The sequence below is a fragment of the Dermacentor albipictus genome, chromosome 1 (assembly GCF_038994185.2).
Source record: "Dermacentor albipictus isolate Rhodes 1998 colony chromosome 1, USDA_Dalb.pri_finalv2, whole genome shotgun sequence".
Classification (NCBI taxonomy): Eukaryota; Metazoa; Arthropoda; class Arachnida; order Ixodida; family Ixodidae; genus Dermacentor; species Dermacentor albipictus.
This window is the reverse complement of record NC_091821.1, coordinates 351,179,834-351,199,449: the sequence shown is the minus strand read 5'-3', so window position 1 is coordinate 351,199,449 and position 19,616 is coordinate 351,179,834. Positions and strand designations below refer to the sequence as shown.

Below are 19,616 nucleotides of genomic sequence, written 5' to 3'. Positions count from 1 at the left end.
TTTCACGTGACGTCCCAAAGCACTAATTAGAAGTATTAGGTGGGATCGCCACTTTGGTTGGGAAGAAACACCCCTTTTCAAACGTTTAGGTACTATAATGGCCGATCACCGGGTCAGGAGCGCCGCTAGCTTATTTTACCGGTAGGTAATGAGTGGCAGCTCTAATCTGCCTCCCACAGCCGCAGTGGATGCTCTATAACAAGGTCGTCTACGACTGGGCAAGGGGTGCGCAGAGAGCACGCCTAGAAGCCCTATTTCCAGATGCGAAAGAAGGCCTATTCACCAAGCTTAATCTTACATAAGCGACGCCGCAGAGATGGTCTCGCGATCTCGTGGCCATCGCCGCTGCGATCGAATGTATAGTTAAGAGGACAATCGATATCGTGTGTGGAGAGTATGCGCTCGACAGCCACTATAGGAATGCTCTTACAACAACAAAAAAAAGTTTTGTGGTTACCGACGCTGGTGTACAAGATATCAAGTAAGTTCAGCGCAGCTGACTACCATTGGTTACTGTGTAATTCGGTCACCGAAAAAACTGGTCATTGTCCGTTCGAGCGTTTGATTTCGGTGACACTGCCTGCTACGTGCTTTCCTGTAAAAAAGCTATACACAACGACACGGCGCCCTAGACGTGAAAGCACCCGCGGCACACTGTAAGAAGCAGTTCCTCACGAGAATGACAACGATTGCTATTGAAGGACACAATTATGCATCAAAGAGCTGCAGCAGATCAAAGAGCTCATTTTACGAGGCCGTATGCATCTGTAATCATTGACCAAGTGTGAAAAAAATATGTCCGCTGTTTACGATTCTCCCTATAATGGGCAATTTGAGCGCAGTTGTATGCATGTTTTCATTTCGCGATATATTGAGGCAAAGAATTTGAGACCGAAATCACCGCACCGATTGGCAGTATAGGCCAGTGCCGTCAGCGCCTTCGCAGAGAGAGGGTCAGTATGGGAACGCTGGCATGGTGAGCGGCATCGGAGCCAGCTGTGGAATAAGACGACGACGGACGCGCGAACAATACCACGAGCGATCTCGCACGGTTACGCAAAGGGTTTCTAAATGCTGCGCTCTAAAGAAAAAAAGTTAAAGAGGGAGAGACAGAGAGAGACGGCTTATGATGCAAATGTGCCTACCCGGGTGCTTAAAAATATTGTAATGGCCATGCTGCTATGGCGAGTGCTTTGACAATGGTGTGTCATATTTCATATTATGGCACGAATACTCGCTCTTTCGTTGTTAAAGCATCTTCCATGGCTTACCTGAAAGCACTTGAGGCATATCCACTTGTTTACGTCGTCCAGGCCCCTCAAGTCTGCGCTTAGACCCTGGCTTGGCAGGCTGCTGATCATGTTCCCGTGTGGGCAGCGCAGGATGGGTATCTGCCACTGAGACAAAACCCATATCATTGTGAGTAGGTGAGCAAAGGTGACCGTGTGGCTTATACAGACGTACTTTCAGCAACATGGTTGCGTAATAACAGGCATGGTTAATATCTGCGTCCCTATATATACGGCCATTCTTTACCACTGCTGTAGAAGCTGAACACGATGTCTCAATACGGATTCAGTGACGTCCCCCAAGATCACGTACATCCCGAAGAATTTCATATAATTAAAATGCGTTGCAAGATTTTTTTTAATAACCATGAGACAAAGTATCAAGCACGGAGCTGTGTTTTTACACCCTTATAACAGCAAAATGTCACCGTTGAATGGCACGAACACTGCATGGGGATGTAGTTTATGCTCAACTAAGCGACCACAATTGCTGAGCAAGATTATAGTGTCTCCTGATAATGGTGCATCATATTTTTTAAAAAAAGTTAAAATCCAGAGCAAAAGTTTCCAGAAGAAAGATTGCATAAAAGCAGGTGGTGCAGGCTGTATCTTAACACAGCTTTCGTAGTCCTTATACATTATCTTTCGTGCAATTGTTGCCATGCATAAGCGATATCGAAGGGGGTAAAACGCACCTCCGCAAGCTTAAATGTACCGAAAGTTTAGTTGTGAGGCTCGAATATGCTTTTATAACTTGCAGCACTAAATCAGTTCTACAGAGGTAAAGCTGTTCGATGGTAGAGATGTGCATACAACGCATCAAAATAATAAATAGTCCAGAAATGCTAAATATCAAGAAAGATGACGAACCTACAAAACATGTTGAATTGTCATCGTGTCCTCTAAAATGCGCACTTTGCATGCGTGGCCGACATATGCGTTAAAAGGAAGAGGACTTATCGTTTTCAAAACATACTTTATTATTATTTTACAAAAGAATATCAGATGATGCCAACTACATTGTTATATCTCACGTGTCTCATGGGAAATATTACATCTGCATCCATTATAAGTCTCTTAACATCGCCTGTCTATGCTCCCGGTAGACAAATGACGTTTCTGTTATACCTGCTTGCCTTTGAAACACTTTGTCGTTATGCGGCTCTTTGCTTAAACTTCATGCTATTTTTTTAATGAGAACCACTCACGTACTGTACGTTTGTGCAGTTGTACTTTTCGGATAATTATTTCTGCTATATATAGAGAGCATAACCACTTATGTGCTGTTATGCGAAAACGAATCGCCAGATCTACTTCAGTGTGTCACCGTCTCCTTTACGTTCATGTAATAAAAAGAGAGTTAGGTTAAACTTACAGTTTCTATATCAACTTGAGGCTCCACAACAATAGGCGTGGCTGTTGGGGGGAAAAGAAGCAAATGAATCATTAATGCATGCAAGGAAGCGAAATCGAACTTATACAAAAAGAGAACGCCACCAGTGTCGGCATGGAAAGTGGGAATATAAATGGAAAACACTTCAAATCGGTCGGCGAGGCTCAACCAATTTATTATACGGTCTCAAGTATAGCATGAAGAACGCGCACAAAAATCCGCGCAGTAGCAGACGTATTTAAGTATATAACAATGACTGCGTTCAACGAAACACTCGAGATTTTTCGCATCAATTTATTACATGACCTTTATTACATTTATTACATGAAACGCTTCATTCAATATGACGGGGAACTATAAATAACAGAAAATTGCGATGTTACAATTAGACGAATGTAATAGTGCGTTAGGACAAGCATTATTAGTACGAACTCAAGTATGCTTCTATAATTTCGCGGGCTTTTCTTTATTTTTCTAATTTCCTGGTGAGGTGGGCCCAGCTACGACGTCTGGCAACGATGAGGCTTACATAGTTTTAAACATATGTAAGATGTGTTTACTTGCATCCACGCCACCTGTGTTCTCCTCTCCTCCTTTTTCTTGTTACAGGCTGCTGTTACAGGCTGCTGTCCTCCCCTCCTCCTCCTCCATTGAAAGATATGCTCATCGAAAAAGAGAATTGCCCCATCGGAGGTTAAAAAGTTAATGAGGGAGCTTCGAATTTGTGAAAAGAACGACTAAACTAGCGGGAAGCCGCCATTTAAGCATAGATTTGGACGCGCTCAACTGCCTCACGTTTCCCTAGTTGCCGGTCAACTGTCCATACAAAATACAGAGCCGTAAATATTGATAACCGCCACCTGTACTGCATGGAAACCATGCGTATATGTGGGAAGCCAATTACCGACGTGCTTATCGTTGCAGATATGAGGTCTTTCATGTACACGGGGCCCCTCCCCCCTCCTTTTTCCCCCCTCATTATTTCCAGCGCTCGTTACAAATAAAAATTTCTAAACAAATGTGAAGAATGCAATCCGGCCTATCTAAAATGACGAGCTTTTTTTCTAGAGACAACAGCGTACAAGGGAAGACGATTGTAGCGATGACGAGTTTTTAACAGCAACTATGAGCTACTATGAGGAGAAGAAGCAGCAGCAGCAGAAACAGCAGAAACAGCAGCAAGGCCATAGTGTGCGACTCCGTTGCACACATCAGGTGCAACGCTGTGGAAGCTATGCAAAAAGCTCGGTGACCAAAATTTATCACTGCGCTCGTTCCTTCTGTGCTTCGCTGCACTCCAATGTCGTTTGCTCGCGCGAGCATGCACGCGAGGCTGCCACGATGGGCTGATCATGATGATAATAATAACGTTTACTGAAAACCAAAGAGGGCTTATGGGGTTACGGGAAGACTGGTGGTCCCATTGTCCGGGACACCGTTGGCAAAAGTCGCTGTCGGTGCTCTTAAATTTATACGAGGGATCGTCGCTCCTCGAGATCCTAGCCTGACGGGGCCGCCTCCCAGCCCTCCCGCGTTGGCTGATTTATTATTGCAATACATTTCTGTTCTGCTGACAAGCCCGTGCCATATGATCTAAGTATGCCGTCCGGCCACAAAATTTACACTGCGCCGAAAAAGAGTTTGGATCAATGGCGTGAAGTTTAGCTAGATGATTAAAGGACATGGTTTTTGTAACCGACGGAGGTGACACTCTACTTATTTATTAAGACCCTTAGTGGGCCCTCGGAATGTCTCCCTCTCAGGGCGCAAACGCTGTAATATTTCTAAGTACGCTGTTAACGGAGAGGACCCTAAGTCGGCAAGGGAGGACCTTGAAGGATCCCGGGAAAAAAGAAACTGCAAATAAGTAACACGAAAAGAAAAACAATGAAGAGTAAATTGATCTAAGATATCCTGTTAGCAGTCGATTAAGTATAAGCGGTATTGTTAGATATGGAGCTGGTTCCTGCGATTACTTCGAGTTCCCCAGACCACATCGGATTGCAGCACAGCTAATTGAGGAATGCAGAAGCAGGAAAGCGCATTCCAGAGAAGACACGTGCAAACAAGTTTGCGACCCCCAGGTCGTGTCCCGCCGGGATTAGAAGGGGCCCTGGGACAATGGAGCTCATTCGACCCCCTTCGTCTTTGAAGAAGGCTGTTGCCACCGCTGCGGAGCCGAGTCGCCGGGATTTGCAGGTGGGCGTCGGACAATGGAGCAGGTGCAGCCCCCCTCCTTCTCCGGCCTAGAAGTGATTGCCAGTCTGCGTGGCAAGACCGCAGAGAGCCCCGACAGGTGTGCCCCGCGACACGGGCGCCTACCATTGGTTGCAAGTGGCGTCATCGGAGTGGACTCTCCCATTGGTCAAACATGACGTGACTTGCAGTGCTCGAAGGGCTTATAAGAAGCCTTCCAGAGAGACCTGAGCATTCTGGGACATGCCCTGATTCCCTGATTCACCTCTCTCGAACCTCTTGCCGCGGGCCGCAGCGTCCGAGTTGCTGCCGGCCCGTAATGACTGTACGACTGGTAATTGACGCTCCCGTATCCTGTATATAATGTAGAATAAATCCCTCCCAAGTTGTGGGTTTTCATCCCGAAGTCCCGTCCTACAACCCCTACATCTGGTGGCAGCGGTGGGATCGCCTCCGAATGCATCAGCTGGTGGCAGCGCTACGAATCAACCTTCGTCGAGAGAGATCATAAGGAACCGGGAAGAACGAAGAAGAGAGAGCCTTCGTCGAAAGAGGTCCGAAGAGACTGGGAGTATCGAAGAAGGAGCGAGCCTTCGACCCAGGGAGTCCGGAAGGAACCGGGAACAGCGGACAAATGAACCGGATGGCAGGGTGCTGCAACCGTAAGTGAGCGCGTGGTTTTTTTCCTTATGATTCGCCAGACTCAAAGGTTGTGTGTTCAATTTTGATAGTTCTGGGAATCGGGAGTTTGATGCATTGTGTGTTTGCACAAATTAATTAAGGAAAACAGTTTTAACCACCTGTCGGGGCAGCTGCCATGGATCTTAGAAGGTTGACGAGGTTAGACTTGTTGTTGGTGTGCGACGATTTGGGAGTTGAGGCGGACGAACGGATGGAAACGCCAGCTATCATAAAGGCGATTAATGATAGTGGCAATGATGACAAAAGCATTGTGCTTGCTTGGGAGGTGATACAGGAGCCACGGGAGCGTGTGCGTCGTGTACGTTTGCGAGAGCGTCGTGAGCTTAGGAGTGAGCGTCAGCGTGAAGAACGCGAGAAGGAACGGAAGCAGGAGCTTCAAGAACTTACTCTCAGGTGTGAGCGTCACGGACGTGAGAATGAACGCGAACGTGAGCGAGAGCAAAAGTATGCGAGGGAGAAGGCAGCACTGATCAAAGAGATTCAGCATTGTGATCAGTTATTGGCACAGAGACAACGGCTGTCTGTGAATTCTGTAGATAGTACAGAGCGAAAGAATGAGCAAGTGTCTCGCAGATTTTCGCCAGAAGCCGACGAAAAGAGTAGTGCCTGTGAGATTGGCTGCCGATTGATAAGTGAAGGGAGAAAGCTAGCTGCTAACGATGCCTTAGTGGCAACAGAGGCCGTTAAAGGCCGTAGTGAGAGCGACGAGGTGCTGTGCCAACAGATGACTGTGGAGACAGCTAGGCCAGCTGCGAACAAATTGGCACAGTTACCGCGTGTGTGCGTCGCTGGTAAGGTTAGCGAGGTTGCTAGCGAGGAAAAGGGTACTGTTGACGCGACAGACGCGAGCACCCATGTAGAGCCAGATGTGCGTGCAGAAGTGAAGTGCGAGCTGGACGATGCGGTTGAGAATAGTTCTCGGGGTGGCGAGCTCCGTAGCTCACGAGAAAACAACTGCATTGTTCAGGGATCGGTGCGGCTCTCCGCCAGTCTAGATAGCCTAGAGAGGGATGGTTCAGTTATTAATCATTCGGACTGTGCGCGTGAGACAGCGATCGATACCGACGGGCTGTGTGCCGATTCACAGCGTGAGCTGGGCAATGTAGCAGAGGGCAGTTCGCAAGAGTGCGAGTTGTCTTACTCGAGTAAAGCCTGCTGCATTGTGCCAGAGTCGGTTGGGCTGTCCGCCAGTCGAGGCAGAGAGAGTGTTTATTTAAGTGAGAATCACTCAGACTGTGCGGGTAAGAGACCGATCCGGGCCGACGAAATGTGTACCGGCCAGCACGAGGCACGAGGCGACATGAAGGCGAGTGCAACGAGAAAGCGCCGTAAAAAGAAGCGCAGTAAAAACCGAAAGTCGGTAACTAATGAGGCGCCGCCAAAGATGGCGAGAAACCCAAATGGGCAGGGCGCGAGGAAGAAGGTGCGGTCGTCACGGACGATGTTGACGCATCCTGAACGTTCGAGCCACAGGTCAAAGGGGGACCGCGAAGAATGTTCTGTACGGACGCGGACAAAGGGCACGAGGCTGTTAATCTCTTCGTCGTTCCGTAGTTCTTTTCACAGCTCAGCGTGCAGTTCGAAGAAACGCAAGGTGGCAGGACGAGACCAGGTGGGGAGAAGCGACGCGGTCAATCGGGTTTGTGTTGAAAGCGGGGCGCGAGGACGCAAATTGGCAGGAGACCGTAACGTCTTAGGGGAGCTGATAGTGAATCAGCCCTTTTGTTGTCTCTCGGCAGCCAGAGTAGCTTTCAGACCACGTCCACCCCGGGTTAGACTCAAAGTATGAGTCAGACGTAAGCGTTTGCAAAGGGAGGCCAAGAGCCCTTCCGTAGAAGTAAAACGTGTTAGTTTGTTTTATTTTTGGGCATCGGAAAGTTTTCGCGATTTGAGAGTAGGATTTCTTTCAATATGTAAGGTTTGAGCTTTGTTTGTGTTTTCGTTTGAGAAGCTCCGTGATTTGAAAGATGAGGTTTATGTAAACATGTAGTCTCGCGAGATGCTCATTAATAAGTAGATAGGCTTTTTTTTTTGTGTGTGCGAGTAACCTGAAGGTCAAGGTTATTGTTAAGAGGCCTATCGTAACGCGCCTGTGTGTTATTTAACCTTCTTTCTTTTTAAGTGTTCAATTTTCTAAGGTTAAGCGCGTAGATTTGAGTGAGTGCATGATTTGCACGGAGAAGCGTTCTTAGTTCCATTAGCGCGTGTCCTGTGTGGACGGAAGGAAGCAGACTTTATGACTGGGTTGCTAGTGTGTGTGGAGGGCAGCCGTATTCTGACTTCTTTAGTGAGCGTGCGTGGAAAGAGTTAGTAGAAGACGCATTATTTTAAGGGTTCTGCGGAGTGTGTAAGTCCCGCAAGTTTAATTGTTCGTTTACGTCACGTGTCCTGTAGGACCTTCAGAGAAATAACGTGAGTAAGCGTAAGTGAAAAGTTTGCCTACAATGCAAGTACGCGTTCTGTTTAGTGACCACAAGGCTGGTGCACTTGTGATTACGTACTTGTGAGGTTGACCAGATTGTTCAGTGGCACCATTACGTGCGATAAGTACGCCACTGCGATAGATTGGAAACATGCTGTTCGTGTAGTTAGGCCACTTAAGTTATGTTCGGCTGTTTTCATTTGTTGTTTGCATCGTCAACGACCCTTTTGTTTTGCAACAACAATAGTATTCTGGTCTTGTCGGCAATCGAGGAGAAATGCATGGCTGTTTGGAAAGGTGGTTACAACTGTTTTGTCAAAATTGGGGAACTAAATGATCAGGGTTGATTTTGACTCAGTAATAGCCTGGCGAGTCAGGGGTGAAGAGCCTGCGCTTACACGTGGGGCAGCGCTGTGTTGTTTGGTTTGTTTGACGTATGTTTTCCAGGGTCCAGGATCCCGAGGGTTGTCAAACGAGGCTCGACCCCAGTACCCTGCAGCTTCTTTCAGCGTTCCTCATGGCCAGCGAATTGAGTTCACCGGCCATTCAGAACTACCGGGGCGAGGACGAGCTGTTAGATATGGAGCTGGTTCCTGCGATTACTTCGAGTTCCCCAGACCACATCGGATTGCAGCACAGCTAATTGAGGAATGCAGAAGCAGGAAAGCGCATTCCAGAGAAGACACGTGCAAACAAGTTTGCGACCCCCAGGTCGTGTCCCGCCGGGATTAGAAGGGGCCCTGGGACAATGGAGCTCATTCGACCCCCTTCGTCTTTGAAGAAGGCTGTTGCCACCGCTGCGGAGCCGAGTCGCCGGGATTTGCAGGTGGGCGTCGGACAATGGAGCAGGTGCAGCCCCCCTCCTTCTCCGGCCTAGAAGTGATTGCCAGTCTGCGTGGCAAGACCGCAGAGAGCCCCGACAGGTGTGCCCCGCGACACGGGCGCCTACCATTGGTTGCAAGTGGCGTCATCGGAGTGGACTCTCCCATTGGTCAAACATGACGTGACTTGCAGTGCTCGAAGGGCTTATAAGAAGCCTTCCAGAGAGACCTGAGCATTCTGGGACATGCCCTGATTCCCTGATTCACCTCTCTCGAACCTCTTGCCGCGGGCCGCAGCGTCCGAGTTGCTGCCGGCCCGTAATGACTGTACGACTGGTAATTGACGCTCCCGTATCCTGTATATAATGTAGAATAAATCCCTCCCAAGTTGTGGGTTTTCATCCCGAAGTCCCGTCCTACAACCCCTACAGTATGTTTGTTTCTCAGGATTATAATTTTTTTTTTTTGCTCGGACCTTAGCTCACATAGGTATCATTTTCAGAAAAATTGGTCCCGAAATACCGAACTATTTCTAAGCGTGAACTCAGCCACAACAAAAAAAAAAGTATCTCTAGCCTGCACGGTTCTCGCACGGTTCTCGCAGCACGCATGCACGCATACACGGTTCTCGCAGCACGCATGCTGGGAAGATCGTCAACAGCACTCATCTACTTCGACGGACCGCACGTCCCATACAACATCATATATAAATGCTGTGACTACCGCTGCAAACCATACAGGAAATCTGTGCAGTACTGCAGAACCACGGTTCTCGCAGCACGCATGCTGGGAAGATCGTCAACAGCACTCATCTACTTCGACGGACCGCACGTCCCATACAACATCATATATAAATGCTGTGACTACCGCTGCAAACCATACAGGAAATCTGTGCAGTACTGCAGAACCTGCGGAGAACTAGGGCACCGGCAAGATATCTGCCTGAAACCACTTATCAACTTCTGCTACATGTGCGGGATAGAAAATCAACCGGAAGAATATGACTCCTAACCCAACTGTAAAATCTGTCAACAACCCCATGAGACAGCAGGGAAGGGGTGCCGACATAAACTGAAGCCAAATCCACCACCGTACAAGATCAGACTGCAATGGGAAAACAAGATCCAAGAGCAGCAACGCAGATGGAACTCAAATTCAGACTCAGACTTTCCGGCACTATCCGAATCGAGCAGTACCTCACTACGGAGTCCACGCAGATCCAGAAGTGACTCCAAATCAACAAGTGGTCAAGCAAGCGATGGACCCCGGTCAAGATCACGATCTGGATCCCGTACACGCAACCCACAAAAGCGCGTCACGTATGCAGACGCTGCAGGAGGAAACACACGAGCACAAGAACCCACGGAAACCAAACGAGACCTGCGAGCACAACTCCAAAATCAGCAAGCCCTCATTGACAAGCTCATACAAAGGTGCAAAGAACAAAACACCGCCAATCAAGCCTCGAAACCTCAAGGAATGCCAAACATCCCACCGCCCCTTACGGAAGAAAGAATCAAGGAAATCGTAACAATGGAGGTAAGGAAGCAGATACAGGAGGCCATGGCCACTTTTGCCAAGGAGATAACACAACAGCTCCTGGAACACATCACCGCTCAGCTGGCCCCTATCCATGCTACCCTCCAAGACCTCAGCAACTTCATGTCCTATGCCAAGCAGAACCACGTAACGAAAGCCACAGTAGAAAAGCTACTCAACAACACCAACACGGCTCGCAAGAAAGCACGTAAAGACCTCCACAATGCAGCCAGACCGGAATCCATGGCCCGGGGCGAAGAGAACAATATCGAACAAGATGGCGAGTAATACTAAGAAGAGATTACCACAACTCCCTATGAAGCTGTGGCAGTGGAACTGTCGCTCTATTCGAACCAAAAGAACAAACCTCCAAGAACTGACCAAACTGGAACAACCAGATATCATCGCTATCCAAGAAACTTATTACACCAATCTGCGCATACAGGGATATGATACACACACCGGATCTCAGAGAACAGCCATCCTGACGAAGAAAAATCTCACCACGCCGGATCACACAATTCAGGGAACAAGCATAGAACACACCCTAGTGGAAGTGCTACCTGAGAAGAAGACACACCAAAGACTATTCGTACTATGCTTATATAGTCCACTCAGGGATCCGTTATCCGACTTTGTAAACTTCATCACGCAAGCCAGAAAACTATCTAAAGGACATAAACTCGTAATAATGGGGGATTTTAATGCCCCCCACACAGCATGGGGTTACCAGCGCACGACTAAGAAAGGAGCGCGAGTGCACGATTCTGCGCAACAAAATCACCTCACCCTCTGGAATGATCCTAAACTACCCACTCGAATAGGCAACAGCGTGTCCAGGGATACAAATCCCGACCTCACCTTTACAGTAGGAATATCCAAGGCGGAATGGACCCGACTGGAAGAAAATCTCGGCAGCGACCACCACATCCTTCAGCTTGAAATCCTGCACCATAAGAAGCCGAGTAGAACAGGAACGGCAAAGCTGACGGATTGGAAGGCCTTCCGAGAACATGACATAGAAGAAAACATCGAAAACTTTGAAGAGTGGCTCACCGAAGTGGTCAAGACAGCGGAGAAGCGCACTAAAGTCATCCAACTCACGATGGACACGCCGGCTGTAGACTCTCACCTCCTACATCTTTGGAATGCCAGAAGAGGACTACTGAGGCGGTGGAAAAAGATGAAACTTAACCGCAAACTGCAGAGACGGATCGCTCACATAACAAAGCAAGCGGAAGAATACGGAGATCAACTCAACAGGCAGAATTGGCATAAACTGTGCGACCAACTTCAAAGCACACTAAGCACGAAGAAGACCTGGAATATACTGCGAGCCCTTCTAGCTACCACCAGAACCAAGACCCAGCAAAGACATGACCTCAAGAAAATCATTAACTCCCATCCAGGAACAGACAAACAAATCCTGGAAGAAATCAAGCGTAAACTTGTCGGAGACAATTCCCCCAAGGTTACCGATCCCCGACCGTACAAAGGCGAACCAAATCTCACCCTCGACAGCCCTTTCACGCTTCCTTAACTCCATGCCGCCCTTGCCAAATTGACCCGTAACACATCGCAAGGAAATGACAAGGTGACCAACAAGATCCTACGAAACCTCCCAGACAAGGCCCTAAACGGACTCCTCGACTACATGAATAACTGCTGGGAAAAAGGTGTGCTCCCAGCAGAATGGAAGCACGCAAAAGTAATTATGATCCCAAAACACAACAAGCCACTACAAATCAGCAACCTAAGGCCCATCTCCCTTACTTCCTGCGCTGGAAAGCTGCTCGAACACATGGTTCACGATCGCCTCACCACATACCTCGAAGACTCAGGACTCATGCCCGACACAATGTTTGGCTTCCGACAGCTCCTCTCAGCACAAGATATACTACTACAGCTCAAGGAAGACCTCTTGGACCACCTAGAACGCCACAAAAAGTTCTCTATTTTGACAATAGACGTAAAAGGAGCCTTCGATAATGTGAAGCATGAAGCAATCCTCCAAAATCTCCAAGATACAAACTGCGGAATCCGGACCTACCAATACGTACACGACTTTCTGAAAGATCGCACGGCTACGGTGGGTATAGGCAACATCCGAAGCGACAAGTTCGAAATGCCCAGCAAGGGAACTCCATAAGGGTCAGTCATTTCACCTTTGCTGTTCAATCTCGCAATGGTTAAGCTCCCACAACAACTCTATGGCATCGAAGATTTAAGCCATGCAATATACGCCGACGATATAACGTTATGGACAGAAGCGTCCACAACCGGCCAACAGCAAACTACCCTCCAAGAGGCAATCGATCAGATAGAACAGTACCTCTCAAAATGCGGTCTCCAGTGCGCCCCCGAAAAATCGGAGCTACTTATACTCAAGGCAAGGACCCGGGGAAGACCACCAGGCTACGTCGCTCCAGATCCCAACGTCAGACTCAATGGAATCGATATCCCTCAAGTTGGCTCCCTCCGCGTCCTTGGCCTCACAATACATAAAGACGGTTCTGGGGCAGCTACACTTCCGAAGCTTCAAAAGACCCTAACACAAGTAACCCATCTCATTCGGCGTATAACCACCCAAAGAAGAGGACTTAAAGAGCAAGAAACCGTCCAATTAATCCAAGCACTCCTTATAAGCCGGATCACATATGGCACCCCGTATCTACTCCTCAAGAAAGCTGAAATTAAAAAACTCAACATCATCATCAGAAAAGCAATCAAGAGCGCACTAGGACTCCCCAGTACGACCTCAACCACGACACTCCTCAAACTTGGCCTCCATAACACCTGGGAAGAAATGAGCGAAGCGCACAGAGCCAGCCAGCTGGAACGCCTTAAGCTGACTCAAACAGGCAGAGCAGTACTTCGCAACCTCGCATACAGCGAAAACTTCATAGCAGACTCAGACGAGAAAGCCCGATTGCCGCCACTTCTTCGTGACTATATCTCAGTCGCTCCAATACCTCGCAACATGCATGCAACATACCACAAAGACAGAAGACAAGCAAGAGTTAGAGCGCTGAGCAAGAAATACTCAAAGAACCCGAACACGAGATATACAGATGCTGCAAAATACCCAGGTAGAAGACCATACGCAATTACCGTGACCAACAATCAAGGGAAGGAGCTAATCGCTGCCACCATACCGGCCAGAAATCCAGAAATGGCGGAGGAAGTGACCATCGTCCTCGGCATCGCCACATGCAAAGACACAGCAATCATCTTGAGCGACTCGCAAACGGCATGTAGAAACCTACGAAAAGGCCGAATTTCTGCCGCAGCAGTGAAGATTCTAAAAGAAATAACAAGACGCCAAGAACTACCCGACACCTACGTCGCATGGACCCCAGGCCACGAACACCTGGCAGGAAACGGAGCAGCACATGCTGTTGCCCGAGAGCATACCAGCCGGGATTTCCTGCCGCACGGTCTCCGGAAAGCGACGAGGGGGGAGGACATTCCCATCAACTACGCCGTAATATCGCAACATTACCGACTGGAAAGAAGACAATATCCTCCATCTCATCCAAAATTAAGCAAGGAAGAAGCCACCGCCCTCCGCAGACTACAAACAAATACGTATGTACATGGAATTATCATGCACCGAATGCACCCCACCAAATTCTCATACCTATGCCGGTATTGTGACGTACCAGACACGCTCCCACACATGGTGTTGGTGTGCCCGCACCACGAGAAAAACAGTGAAGATGATGCCTCAGAACCGCTACAAGCGATCGAAGAAACGTGGGAGGCAATGTTAAAGGCACAGAGCCTGGAAGATCAGCGAAGTCTGGTGGACCGGGCCCGGGCTGCAGCATAAGCCAACGGCTTTCTGGACTAAGAGAGCCGCCCACCTAGGGCGAAGAAAGGACACTTTCTCGCTGTTTCTTACAATAAACGTTCATTCCTCCTCCTCCTCTAGCCTCCACGGCGTCGATGCGCGAAGCGGAGTATGGTGTGCGTGAACACAACGCTCGTGCCAGCAGCGGAATGCAGAACGATGCTGTTGTCGATGTTGTTGCCTCAAAACACGACGTGAACGATGTCCTAGCGCCGCCACAGAGCCTATGTAATGACCGAGCCTATGTAATGAACTTCGCTTCCTCTCTGAAGACCTTGTAACGACCCACGCACGAGCCTCGCGTGCGCTGTCGATAGTGGCGCATCATAGCGGCAGCATCAACGGCTTTAATATGTTTCGAGCGTTCGCATTAGAATTACCGGAACAGTGAACACGTATGGGTGGTGTAGAAACAGCTCAGGCAAGGCAAGAATAAAAAATGAGTTTCCGGTCGCAAAAGTAGGGTAAGAAGGCGTCCTTGCATGTATACACAGTATACGAATTCTTTCACTTGATTGAAAGCAAAATAGAAAAGAAAACATTCGTACGTTCTGCGGTAAGGCACTTCCAGTATGGCGACACTGCAGCCTTAGCCTTCGCGATTGAATGCATGGCACTGAAAAGAAAAAAAGAAAAATAAAAAGGAGGCGGGAGCCAGCGTCGTATACGCAATACAGAACTTTTGCAGTGCGGTGGGTAGCTGTGCTGCAGCAAACATTTCAAGCCCCGGCGTGTCAAAGAGCTGCCTTGGCGTTTGCAAAGCTGGAAGGTCAATTGGTGCGAATTGGCGCTGCTTCTTACACAGTACCTTTATGGTTAGGACAAAAATGGTAAATAGCTGTCAACTGTTACACGTTGTGAACAGCGTGTGAAACCGGTTTGTCGTCTGCCCCCTCGTCCTTGTCTCTCGTGCTTTTTGTAGCATGGAATTTAAGCAGTCCAACTCGACATATCATGCATGCACTGTTAGGCTTGAAAAACACAATACGCAGAAATTGCAGGTGAAGGGAAATACTTATTAGAAAAGTGGGCTTTGGAACCCCGAACCCGCTAGTCCAACATCGTGTGAGCTCTGAGATGAAAAGGACGGCTTAAACAAAGAACAACAAACTAGAAGACAAAAATTAGCTTACCTACGCTTCGTTCGCAAAGCAAACAGTACTTACACTACGCCATCCTTGTACACGTGGAAGTCGATCAGCCGGGTGCGCGTTTTATCGCATTTTGCTAGACCCAATAAAAGTTTATTCACTCGCTCACTCACTCGTCACTTGTACACGTGACACAAACAACGTAACCGATCAGAATTAATTGCTCCATTTAAGAACGTAATTGATTACTGTTGCCATTTACAACACCGCGAAAGTCACAGAGCAATTAATGAAAAATAATTTATTACTTTTACGTTACTATGCTCATAATCTTTATAAAAAATATTGCACAAATACAGTAAATAGAACGAGCTGGCCTGGCTCTTCGGGTGAGTCCTCTGCAGGCCTTCACACGTTGTTTATGTTTGGTGAAAATTGGTCATCAAATTTTCGTCGATCATCTTCCCTTCGTTTTTGTGCGAAGACAACAGCGGAGACACTGAAAGCATGCTCGACGTGTGCGAGAGAGGGCAAGGAGGTGTCGTAACGTACGACCACCTTGTACACAAGATTGTGCGTACTCGGTACCAAGATGCTCTTCGTCTGAGTCCTCTACGAAGCACAGGGCTTCATTTTTTTTTTCTGGGGAGCTCAGAGATGCTCCAGGCAAGAGCAATGAAATGCTGAAGAAGATTGTCTGTAGGTGGCGGAGCGTTAGGATGAGAAAGTAAGCACTGAGCTATCCCGAATTTGCCTGTCTGAACACACGCATCCGCGAGACTGCGGCGTGGCACGACTGTGGACGACCTGCTCTAGTTTCAAACAAATTAAAGCTTTGAGAGATGCGTCGTTTATTGCAGCTTGTCTTGTCAATAAAGTAACAGGTTACGTGTGACTGGTTACTGAAAAAGAAGAGATATAGTTACAGACGGCATTACAGCTGATTAACCAAATTGATCGAACACTTACAAAATAGAAATGAAATTAACTTACAAGTAACTAATTACGTGTAATTTGTTACGTAAAAGTTTGTCCGACACACGCTATGGACAAAGTGCACGTTCACGAGCGTAGATTCAGTTCCAGGCGGGTAATCTCTGGCGGCTTGCTCTTTAAACAAACATTTGCTGGCTGTAGTTTGTGCTGCATGTGGCATACCAGTATCTCTGTCAAGTCTTGCGTTCAGGTAGAAAATTTTCTATCGCTTCTGGGGCGTCATCTTGGATGCTAGTATAAGTGCATTCTTTTTCACTATCTCCCGCTTGCTTCGCGTACGAACTGATAGCCACACTTAATTTTGTTTACAATATGCATTCTTTATGAATAAGGAAGATGATGGTAAAGCAGGCTAGGCAAGTATACGCTCTCTCAGCGCTTTTATGCTGGATCAGTTATGTCTAAATATAACCTCTCCCAGCTTGTTTGAAACACTTGCGCCGTCTCTTTCGAGACCCTTCCTGGTTGTTTTTCTTTCTTTAGTCTTTTTTGTCTATTCTGGTCAACGATATGTGGTGTTGTCGGCGCCCACGTAAGGAACTTTGGATGTGCTTAACTCTATGAGACGTGCCTTTTCACACACGGTTAATTCGTCGTAAACGGCACAGTCGCTTGTACGTTATAGCAGCTAACGACGGGTGATATCAGGCCACACATGAAGGCAGCGCCTCTTCCCCATTCTTTCCTGCGGTGACATTATTCCACGACAAAGAGCAACCAAGCCCCACGAATGAAATGGCCGTCCGGGAGCTATTGCTGAGTACAGAAGAGATGGAGTTCACTCTTACGCCCAGCGATGAAGTGGTGGTGCACAGCAACGATTCAAGTTAAAGACGGTCACATTACAGAAGAGGATGCCGCGTGCGTGCGCACATGGCCTATGCGTACAGTACCGCCTTCTAGCGGTCGCAGTCGCGTGCTCTGCAGTTTCCACCAACCTTGCGGAGGGCTGCATGTTTGTCACAGAGCCGCAGGGTTCGCCCATGAGCGTCGCCATGCAGGCAGCCAGGGACTCGGCCACGGCGTCCACATTGTAGCCGCCCTGTTCCAGAGATGCGAGCGAGGCTTGAGAGCATAGCGGTAATGTTTATTCTTCTAGCCCTATTTATTCACCAGAGGATGAAGCAACAAAATAACATTAAAAAAGCGCGCGTCGTCACCGACCGATCACCGTAATCATTCATCGTGAGCTGCTGTTTTCACTCAGAAGTGTGCCCAAGGCAGGCCGAAGGCAGGCAGAAAATCGGTGTTTTCAGCGAATGATAACGTGTCTTCGACGCATTCACTAAGCGCCGCCAATACAGATGTTGCAGCCATTGGGGTCCGTCGCCATTGTAGTCACGATTGGGGCCCGGCGCGTGCATGCTGAACGGTTAAGCTACAGAGTTATCTGCTTAGGGACAATTTCAGGATAGATATTACGAAATTTTAGCTCGGAAATGTATGGGCGCCTGCTACGGGACTTTTGGTTAAGATCAAGTTAACCAAAAATTCAGTGCCCTTCCATTGTGTGAAGAAGGATGACCAGCGAAGCTATGAATGGGAGCCGCTTACTGGCGAAGTGCACCTCCCCCGCGGATCGGCCCTGTATTGCACTATATTCGGGTCCGGCCCATGTATCGGGAGTGCCTAACGCCTGCTTTACCTCCGCCGCGGATCGGATCGGTATTTCACTATCTTCGGGATCGATGCACGTGCGGGGAGTACTTAACACCGGCTTCACCTCCGCCTCGGGTCGACCCGGCATTGGACTGTCTTCGGGATCGGTCACCGCATGGGGAGTGCTTAACGCCTGCTTCACTTCTACCGTGGGTCGGCCCGGTATTGCGCTATCTTCGGGATCGGCCCACGTACGAAAAATAATTGGTCTAAGTCCACGGAGACTGGATATGCCAGAACCTAGCCACAAACAGCTGCGCAGTAAAATTGTATTACCTGGAGACGAGTTAACGCAAGTCCTTTCAGTATACGCAGAAGGAGAGCATCTTAAGCTTGACAATAACTTGTTCTGGACCTCGCTTGTTTCGCAAAATTAGTGTATATAGCCACAATTAGTCGCGGTCTAGTCACTGAAATTGTCGCTAACCGGGACCGACAGAAGGCACATCATGAAGCGGCCTCGTTTGCACGAAGCCATCGCAAGGGCGCATTAGCCGTCATGCATGCGTATTCTTTCCGCACAGCCATATGTAGGGTAAGAGCTTGACGTGAACATGACGGTCGCTTTTGAGCACATAAAATGACGTGCACTAAGCTTCCAGCAGTAGGCTCTGCCACAAGCACTAATGATTTATTTAACAGAATAAATTGGCTTTAGGTACTAAATTTATTGGACAGGCTACATGGCTGAGTGCTTCACATTAATTCCTACCACCTGAGATATCCCAACGTTAGCTGAAATAACGACTCACGAGCTATATTTGTTCGCTCAAAAAGATTTGTTCGCCAAGCCCGGCGTTCTAGTCTCCGCTACATCAACCTCTACAGCTGGCCGTCACATATCCACTAGTCCATCAAGTTTTGTTGCCCTATTTAGAACGATCAATCTCTAAGGTTTGCGCAGGTGTGTCACTGCCGCCTTAACAATGTGCAAAGCACGCTGAGCAGAACATGTAGCTTATGTGAGCGCACGCAGTCTACAATCACTACGGGTATAAGACAGTGTTCCTAATGTCTATCCTGCTCTGGCCACCAAAACACATGCTGCTTTATTCTCTGCCATCGAAATAAATTGTCAAGAATACCTCGAACGAAGGCGTGCACAACTTATGTCTTTTCCCCTTCAAGATATCCTTGAAGTGGGCTGGACAACAAGAGCTCCACTTTTCCAGAGACGAAAGGTAAAAAGCTGAGTGCTCGTTCTACGCCCAAGTTGTAATCACCATTCGCTGTTTTTGGCGGACGCACCTATTCTCAATGTCTGGTTTCCTCACAAGTTTTTCCTTAGCAGGACCCGCCCAGCTTTTCGCTACATAATCTAAAGTTTCAAGCTGCGCCTCTACATCAAGCCCTGCTGTTTCCAGCCTCGCAGTTGAACTCGGTATAAATCCTTACCGGTCAATCTTTCTCGAAGTCGCATAAGTGTGTCCGCACATGCAAGCGCATATCATGCTCGGAGGGAAGGCGCTAGGAAGTCTGCAAGGAACCTGAACAGATGCTGCCTTGGTTCCTCGAATAGACTCAGTGTATGCGACACTGCGGTACTTGATAGCCAACATCATCGATAGTTCTTCAATGACTTCAAATCCTGATATATAGTAGAACTCCGCGCAGCGTTCACTACGATACACGCAAGACACAATGTATTGCGTGTC

At 48.2% G+C, this 19,616-nt stretch overlaps 1 protein-coding gene across 1 annotated transcript in view; it reads right to left on the bottom strand.

Moving 5' to 3' along the window:
• Positions 1-2,649: 2,649 nt before the first annotated feature.
• The window catches only part of LOC135909659 (polyamine deacetylase HDAC10-like), a 39,766-nt gene continuing 22,799 nt past the window's right edge, over positions 2,650-19,616 (bottom strand). The window contains exons 9-11 of the mRNA XM_065441694.2: positions 17,241-17,344; positions 14,764-14,831; positions 2,650-2,705 (exon numbers count right to left, since the gene is read on the bottom strand). Coding sequence (XP_065297766.2) covers positions 2,650-2,705; positions 14,764-14,831; positions 17,241-17,344 — 228 coding nt within the window. The remainder of the gene's footprint in view (positions 2,706-14,763; positions 14,832-17,240; positions 17,345-19,616) is intronic.